Here is a 9,163-nt window from a genome sequence, read left to right on the forward strand (position 1 = left end):
TTTTTTTCCAAATGTAGTAATGATCTATTGACCTAAATGCTGATTGCTCATACCATCAAAACAGAGTTAATGTTTAAGCCTGCAATGCTTATACTGAGGCAGGTGAGATTGTCCCTCCCAGGCTCGTTTCTCACGTGTGTTCACCTGTGTCCCTGATCTTCAGCTGATTAGCCTCAGGACTCCACACTGATGTCATGGTCACCCAGCCCCCCATGCAACACGATGCCATCCTCACAGGCAGAACCTAACAACGGCTACATCTTGCAGCCTGTCATTGATAGAGTTTGCACTTGCTCACCTGTCTGTAGCCAGTTGGAGAAAATGAATAGTGTTGGTTGGAAATTTAGCTGCACTTGAGGAGCTAAGAGAATTTGATAGATGTAGCGATCTTAAGGATGGTAATTGGTGCCACTGAATGAACAGTAAATTAAAACCTCTATACATTAAAAACAAAGAAAGAGCAGTCAAACATGCGCAAGGTAAGGGATGCAAAGTATTTTTAGTGGTGTGAAGTATAAAATGCATTCTTTCTGTACTGCGTTGCTTGTGAAATGTATTTTACTCCTGTAATAGCAAAAGCAACCATTACTTCAATCTAACGTTTCACATAAAGTTTCAAATATGCTGATTTATTTTGTCATTCGTGAAAACGATGTGCAGCTTAGTATTTTTGTGAAAACTACGATGCATTTATTTTCAGCTTTTGCTGATAAATGCAAAGTGCAAATGGGCAGCATCTAATTTAAATAGAAATAGTTTGTTACATTATAATTGCGGTTACTGTCACTTTTGATCAGTTCAAAGCATTAGCAGAGTAGAAAAAACGACAATGGTAGTGAATGCATTTCAGTGTGATTTTGAAACTTGGTTATAACCTTTTGTTTTCTTTCATGGCCTTTTTTTTTTTGTCTCCAGTGGTCACTCATAGGATTGCATTTGGTTTGTTGTTTTACTGTGTGTATTTGAGAGAGAGAGAGAGAGAGTGAGTAAGTGACAACACTGACGTTTGTTTGCTTTGAGGCTTTTTAGTTTGGAGGCCTTGTGGTGTGGTTTTATGAGCGCTGCGCGTTTGATACAAACAGGCCTTCCAGATGTTTCTGGAATTTCGTGACACCACAGAGAGGATGTGACCAGCACAGTGCTCCTGCCAGGTTTCCATGGCAACGTCTGTTTCCCATCCTGACGAAGAACACAGGGAGTATGAATGAATCTGCAGGCGCCTTAAATAAATTTATTTGGCTGGCAGTCTGGGTCTGTATTTCTTACCTCTTAAATTTGATTGTTCTGTTTTCCTGTCATCATAATTTTCGTGCTGATGACAGCTTTGCATTGCTGTTGTCTTTTTGTGGCTTGTTAATGTGCTGCAAGCAAAATACAGGCCAAAAGAATAACTGTTGCAGGTGTCTTGGCTAGGGATGGGAATTTAAAGACATCTTTTTATTTAATTATTTTCTTTGACACGCGTGCTTGTTCTTATTGATTGTTCTGCTGTGCAAAAGCAAAACATTATTGTATTTCCTTTATTGATTACATATTTTACTTTTGAAAATGAGGCCGCCTAGTATATTTCCTTTACATTTCATTATGACAATTATGTGTAGAATACTCGTAAAGCAGCATCCAAACCTGGATGGCTCTTGTTTCCATTTCACAAATTTTGTCTTAAATGGAGAAGCAATCGAATTGTACTTCTAACTACATGAATACACTACACTACACTAACTACACACCTGTGATTATGTGCGCAAATAGCATAGTTTGTCAGTGTGCTATGTTTCTGTTTATTAAATGAAGCTCTATTTGAAAACTTGTGAACTGTCTTTACTGACTGGATGCACATGACTATCACATGCAATATATCATGCAGTCCTAATTCTGTGCTACAATGTGGATGGTATCACTGCAAACACTTTCTAAATCAATTTTATTGCTTTTGTGTTGACTCTGTGAACTTGGTGACAACCGTACATCGTCTCATTTCAAGGTTTAGTAGTCTCTTATTTGGCATTTCATAGTACAGATGTGTACTTGATTGTCATTTGGAAAGAGAACAACCTCCTAATCTATATGTGTTTCAGCAGGAGCTGCCGGCGCCACCTCCCCTGCTGTTCAGGAAGCTGAGTAACCCCGACCTGTCTCCTGCCGCAGGAAAGACCAAACTGCAGCGGCAGCTTAGTCAGGATGACACCAGAGCCCGGCGTAGCAGTATGGCCGGCATCCTCACCGGTGAGATTCCCCTTGCCCACCTGTCCATTTCACTTTTAAAAACTCTAAAACCTGATGATCGTGTTCTGCAACGTGATTTGAGCACACTGTGTGCTTTATCGGAAGCAAGTGATCTACAAAGTCTACAGAATTTGGTTTATGTTACATAAAAGCTGTCATAGAGAATCTGTGGCTCGACTTTGATTTGGTTTTGACCACAGACACGCATACAAAACAAGAAACACCTGTCCTTAAATCTGTTTCTTTGGTGTGCTGCAGGAAAGCAGCTTCTGCCTCTGTCCAGCAGCATGCACGGTGGAGTGAGTCAGCTGGCCTGGCAGCAGCACACAGGAGAACCCAATAACTTGGTCCGCATGAGGAGTCAATCCTTTGGCCAGTCTGCCCCCTCTCTCACTGCGGGACTGGTGAGTAGATGTTCACCGCGCATGCGCATGGACCCTCTCTATCCATTTCCAGCACAAGCAGGGTCCAAAACCTGACAAATGCAAGTAAAAGTGTTGAGAAACTGCAGCATAATACTTGGTGTAAATCAGATTTGTAAGAATGATAGTCTCACCATCGGTGTAAAAATCCCTGTGATGCACAGGCTGGTTCTTTTATAGATTTTGTTTATCAGTTGTGCTAAAATAACGCTGGTGGCAAAAGTAGTACATTTTAAATAACTTGCTGATGAATGAATAGGGTACAGTAGCTCATAGGTGCAAACTCAGTGCTTATGAAGTACCTCTAAGGCAGATCATATTGTCGCAGAAATTTTAGTATTGATCTTGTTTAGTTTCATTGTATGTTTGAGGAAATGCAAAGGCAGTTTGGTGTTAGGTGTGGCTGTGTGAGTTTATGGTGGCTTAGAAGTAAAGAAAGTATTAGTGTCAATTATAGCAATATACTTTTATCTGATGAGGTGTTGTACCTGCTATATGTGCAGAAGATGTGTTTGCAGTCATTTTGTTGTGCAATCGAAAGCCTAGTGCCATAGCTACATCTGCTGTCCGAGGCTAGTACTACACCAATAAATAGGGAATAAATTGAAAACAGGGAAATAGCAAAAGGGAAGTCCAATGATTTGGTTTTATGTTAATAAAAAAGATTCAACACATATAATTATATATAAAATAATGTATAATTAATGTGAGTGTAATCTTATTATTAATTGATCTACAGTTTCCAGTTTCTTTTGTTGCATGCTGGACCTTTTTAAGGACTGTATAATAAGATTTTTAGATTTAAGTCCACTACTAATTTGCTTTTGTGTTTGTGTGGATTTTCTTTATGCTCCTCTTGTTTGCAGAACCCGAGGAAAGCCTTGTACGTAATGCAGAGTTCTGTAATGCGCATGGGTGTTTCTAACCATGAGGTGGCAGCATTGCCCACTGATGTAAAACTAAACGGTACATCTTGAATGGATAAAGTGTTAAACATGGTCTGTGTCATTATCAGCCCTTATGTTTATGGATGAATAATGTACTCAGCTTTGCAGTGTAGCGCACTGTCCTAATAAAGTAGTAATTAATGTACCAGTGATGCAGCAGACCCTATTTAAAAGGCCTTGTCTGTTGAAAGAGAAGCCATGAACACTAATTGCTGCTTATTAAGTGTTATATGCCAGCAAACAGTAGCATGCTGATATTAAGATGTTTTGGTCCGCAACTTGCAAGACTACTCCTTTTATAGGGTGTACCAGTATGCTGGATAAAATATAGTTAGTTTGTGCCTTTTAAAAGAACTGCAGCAACCAGCTCAACTGTAATTTAAAGGCCTGTTGATCTGAATTCATCACTGTTTTATATGACACATAGTCTTTGGATGATAAATTCTTGTGCTCATCAAGTAAGCGGTATCATAAATATGAGATTCATGATGATGCAGCTGAATATCAGGTTATAAAAGGAAATTATTATTTTAATGTTTGCAATCTATTTTAACAATCAACTTCAAATAGATGCTTTTTTAAAAAAAAAAAAAAAAAAATNTCAAAGCACAGTTAAAAAATATTATTTTTATTTTTACAAAAAACAATCGAACTGCATCAAGAAGACCTGTGATAACCCTCGAAGGAGTATAGGTTAGTTGTACCACACAGTAACTGTGGAAAGGTTCAAAATGACTCGCTTATATACTTGAATTTCACATTCAGAGTATTATTTAAATTATTTCAAATATCAGTATTCAAAAGACAATGGGCGCTTTTAGAAAAAAAAAATCCTATAAAATGTTCAAATTAGTTTAAACTTATTGGAAAAGATGAATTTCTGTCAGTGTGAACTGATCATTACACAAGTATTATCGCAAGTATGAAATCTTATCATAGTATCAATATTTGATACTACTCTAATGGTATACATCACAAATAGCTATTAATAATTTTCTTGTGGGAAATAATTTTATAAATGATCTGTTGGGGCAATCCAGTGCATTATATACATTACAGATTACAGAAGTTACTTGATCTTGTTTGATGATTTTTCTCTCTTTATTTGGGACTTGATTGACACCAACTAAAATATTTCATTATCCATAGCAAATGAAAGAGTCTTATTATCAGGTCCTGCTCTGCATTTTCATTTCTGCCCACTCATATCCAAACATATTTAACAGGATATAAATCTTTAGGGTTGACACATTTATGGGTAAAGCTACCGAGCTTTGCAAGTATGAAGTTATTTTTCTCTTTTCATTCATAGATTAATGTGGTAAAGGAAATGACCCTTGAAGGATTGGTTTATCCTGTGGTGATGCAGTTCATAATCCTCAGGTCCAGGCTGTGAGGGCTGGGGTGCTGCTTCTTTGCAGCTTCATTGTATGAGATGTGGGAGAGACCTAGATGAGGGAATGGAGTGACTTAAAGGGAACCATGCAGGACAGGCAGATGGTGTTTACCTTTAATCCAACTACATGCATGGAGTGGTGTGGGCGGGGCGATTTTTGTTACGTGAACCATAGCTGATTATGCATTCTGATTGGTTTGCATAAGATTTATTTTTCTGCCAACAAGTTACCCACAAGGGGCAGACAAGGTGCTGAAAATAGCATTACTCATTGAGTTTAGGGATTATTTAACTTGTTACCTATATAAGTGATCAGGCTTGAATCTAGGACATGATAAAACGATTAAACAATTACATTTACACTGAAGGGAGGACTAGAACCATTTGTTACATATCAACATGTGCATAATTATGTGCAGTACGTATAATTGTGCAAGTTGTTTAATTCTTACATTGTCATTTGGCTATACATTGGCCACTGATGCCTGTTCAGATGTTTTAATGGCACACCTTCAGGGAAGAAAAAGGTTATTTTGTTTTCGTCCTTTGGTGCTCAGTCTAAATTGAGATGGCAGTGAGGCTGGAATAAGTCAACAGTGGCATTAACATACTGTGATATTTGCATAATATTTGCATATATGCTGGGGGAAAAGACAAGGTTGTTCTAGCGATATTGTTATTCATTCCCGTTTCTTATTTTTTGTCTATGTTATTGAAGTTCTAGCCTAATGTTCAAATATTACATTAAGATTTAACAGCTGGTCTGCTATAGAAATCTAAAATTGTATTTTATCAGCTAAAAAAGAATGGAAAAAGAAGCAGATTCCTAGTTGAAGTGCCTTTTGTACAGAGGATACCAGACTTAAATTGTGCAGTGGTTGTATATTTTAAATGGTGATTTGTTTTCCCTCCCAGGGAATCTGGTCTTTAGTGTGGTTAATGGAGCTTTTATAGGCAGTTGGAGACCCACATAAGTAGCTGCGGCTCTCATGAATACACAGTCAATCCTTTGTCACGTAATCTTTTAATGGGAGAGTGAAATCTGTTTCCATCCTTTAAAAATTTCAGCTTTGCCCTATACCTCTTTCTTGATCGATTTGTTTTTGAAAAATGTTACCCAGAGGCAATAGGCTTTAACGGACACAAAGAAGACAAAGGAAAACTCCAGACCAGTATGTTCACTCATCTCCGATCATCGAGGTCACAAACAGCTGAAGTGAGTGACTATGTACAGGATTAAATATTCAAAAGGCAATTATGAATAATTACTTGAAAGAGACCCTCAACTGTGCTGCCTACCAACCCAAGGTGACGACACTCATGGCAGCAGTAGAGGCTGCTGGGATGTTACTCTTTTTGTTTCTGTGCTGTTTACCCACTCTGCTTGTTTTCTTTATCTAGATATGACAGTTGTTTTTGCTTTCTGCTTTGCACCTTCTTTTTCTGTCTTCGGGCTTTTAATCTGATGTTCCTTGCATTTGGCCCAGATCCTGATTGTGATCTATGACGGAAAATAATAAAACCACATTGAGCTGTTTACCTGGAGGGAAGCATCTTTTAACACTTTATTTTTTAATTTTGATTTATTTATTTATTTGTGTATCTCTGATCTAAATCTATCATATATTATGGGCAGAAAGAACACAGAAAAGTTTATTACAAGAGCTAGCGTTGACATTTCAACTGTCATTCAAATAAGCATCAAGAAATTTGTGGTCTTATCCATCAAGAAATGAATAGTGCTCCTTTGAAAAACTGTTAGAATCTGTAACACGGGACTAATAATTATTTACACTAACAATTTATTACAGTTGGTTCTGTATCCACACTATTAACAGATTTGGCACTAAATGTAATGTGGGACATTTTTGACAGCGCCTGAGAACAAATGCAAACTATTGTCTTGCACTGTATTTAATTTGCTGTTGTGTCATATTTACTATGTACAACAAAATGACAAATGATGACCACTGTTCACAGATCTACCAGATTGTTGACTGCATTGTTGTTTGTTTATCTGTATTAATGTTTTAAAAATGCCATAATTACAGTATCAAGATACTGCTATTTTACACATTTTAAAATTGTTTTCCAAATAATTTTCAAATATTTTTTTAACAATTTTAATATGTAAAATGTTTTCTCAAAAAACAGTAAATTCAATCAAAAATCCATCCAAAAGCAAAAATACTGAAACTGTAAAACTCCATCGACCCTGTCACCACAGGGAGCGGTGCTGACTCTTCAAGGTTACGTATTTAATAGCCAGTGAAGAGAGAGACCGACATGCATCCTAAACACAGTGTTACTTTTCTTTTTACTGCCCTTGATAACTTCACCTGTCGAGCCAGCAGGACACATTCATAATTCATCTCTGAAAGTAGACTGGGTGTACCTGCTTGTGCCTGGAGTCAGAACCTGAGGATAGTTACACTTAGCCTATATCCTGCAGAATGCATTAAGGCTAAAACAGTGTTGCAGCATGGTCCTCAAAGAGAAGATACAGTTAAAAATCCCAAATGTCTGCTGTCGGTCTTATGTAAGGGCCTCACAGGAGAGAGTGTATCCTAAACTGACACAGTTTTCCTAACCACTCATTATTTATGTACTGGAAAAAGAGAGCAATGTAGCATTTTCATTCTAATTTTCTTATTTAGGCCTTGTTTAGGCCTGAAATGATTATGCAGATGCTAATGCATTGCAAGTACCAACAGTGCATGCATTTTCTGGGAATCAAACCCAGTGTTGCTAGTGCCATGATGTACTGTCATTTTTATCATGCCAATTGTTTTTATTTATTTATTTTTTTTTTTTAAGGAATACCACAGCTGTTGTAGTTTTTGTCCCTGGAGTTATCAACTGTTTAAAGTAGAAACCCTTTTTGATTAAACAGACAATCTGATTTATTAATGAGCTTTCATTTGTGCATCTCTCAAAAATGTTTAGCCCTTTTTTGGCATGGTGTTCTCATAAAGTCATCTCCGCGTGTTTAAAAGGCAAAATGACAGGCTTTTTTAAGCTGATGTTTTGAAAATGCACATGCAATGGTCCCTTTTTCAAAAAAATGAGCTTGATTTCTTACGTCCTCTTTTTTTCTCACCGGCTCTGCTGTCATCACCTCCTCTTGCTGTATTTTTTTTCTGTCTAACATGTTCTTATCCTCGTTTGTCAAAGCTGTGACCTTTTAAAACTCACACAGGGGCTGGATTCAAACTTTAATTGGTCAGAATATGACAAGTTCTGGAGCTGAAACGACCGCATGACCTCGTAATTATGAACCGGTTCTGAATACTGTTAGTCATTAATATCTGTGCTTTCAAATGCAGGCTTATACTGTATGTCTATTATGAGTTATTTTGCTGAATTCATTTTAAGGTGCATAATTGAGACTGTCGATACTGGCTGTTCCTTTCAAATGAGCTGATCCAAATTTGGTTAATTACCCAGGTCTCCACAGGACTCATACAGCCCTTTTGTCTGTCTTCCTCCCCATGGTGAGATTCTGGTTGACTGAGTCCAGATAGCAATTACGATGCATATAAAAAATTAAACGTGTCTGCTTGAGATCAGTGCACATTTGGAGCACAGAGTCAATAAACACAGCACAACATTGCTCTTGGCTTCCGGCAAGTCATTTTCCTAAAATAATTGGCCGACAAGGTTTTTCGCTTTGTTTTTGCAAGCTCTCTTGTTTCTGTTTTGCTTATTCCCATGTCTGTTCCTAAAGGAATATGAGCACCAGTGCTGGTGGAAGGCTTAAACGAGTCATATTCCTAAAGGAAACCCTTTCCTCTTTGTGTTTTGAAGCTAAGCAAGAGTACAAGAGACTTTCATCCTTTGTGCTGTGAATTTGGATTCATATTTTCTGCAGGTGCCTTAATTAACAATATGGGGATTGAATTTCGTGCTCTTTGGCTCTTTTGCCACTGCATGAGTGTTACTGACAGACTCTCAGATTGACAGGTATAAATAATAAGGCATAAAATTCAACCTTTGTTCACTGTGAAGTCCCAGTGGTATGTGGTTTTTAAACTTTTCACAAATTTTAAAAGTTGAAGAGTGTAATAGTTTTTGAAAAGTTTTTTATTTTCATTTCCAGCTTAATATGTGGATATGACTACTAGCTATACTTAGCAACACTAATTAAGTTTTTTTTTTTTTTTAAATGTTAT

The 9,163-nt window shown here is 37.3% G+C and overlaps 2 protein-coding genes across 4 annotated transcripts in view; both read left to right on the forward strand.

The window, feature by feature from the left end:
- LOC122347576 (microtubule-associated serine/threonine-protein kinase 2-like) overlaps positions 1-3,650 on the forward strand; it is a 5,981-nt gene extending 2,331 nt beyond the window's left edge. The window contains exons 3-5 of one of the 3 annotated variants that reach the window (XM_043242956.1): positions 2,079-2,226; positions 2,485-2,630; positions 3,515-3,650. In XM_043242956.1, coding sequence (XP_043098891.1) covers positions 2,079-2,226; positions 2,485-2,630; positions 3,515-3,625 — 405 coding nt within the window. In that variant the 3' untranslated portion in view covers positions 3,626-3,650. The remainder of the gene's footprint in view (positions 1-2,078; positions 2,227-2,484; positions 2,631-3,514) is intronic. The other 2 variants (XM_043242958.1, XM_043242957.1) reach the window with 2 other exon arrangements.
- Positions 1-9,163, forward strand: part of LOC122347284 (microtubule-associated serine/threonine-protein kinase 3-like) — a 30,403-nt gene that overhangs the window by 12,180 nt on the left and 9,060 nt on the right. The window lies entirely within an intron of this gene.

Source organism: Puntigrus tetrazona, chromosome 6, assembly GCF_018831695.1.
Source record: "Puntigrus tetrazona isolate hp1 chromosome 6, ASM1883169v1, whole genome shotgun sequence".
Lineage (NCBI taxonomy): Eukaryota > Metazoa > Chordata > Actinopteri > Cypriniformes > Cyprinidae > Puntigrus > Puntigrus tetrazona.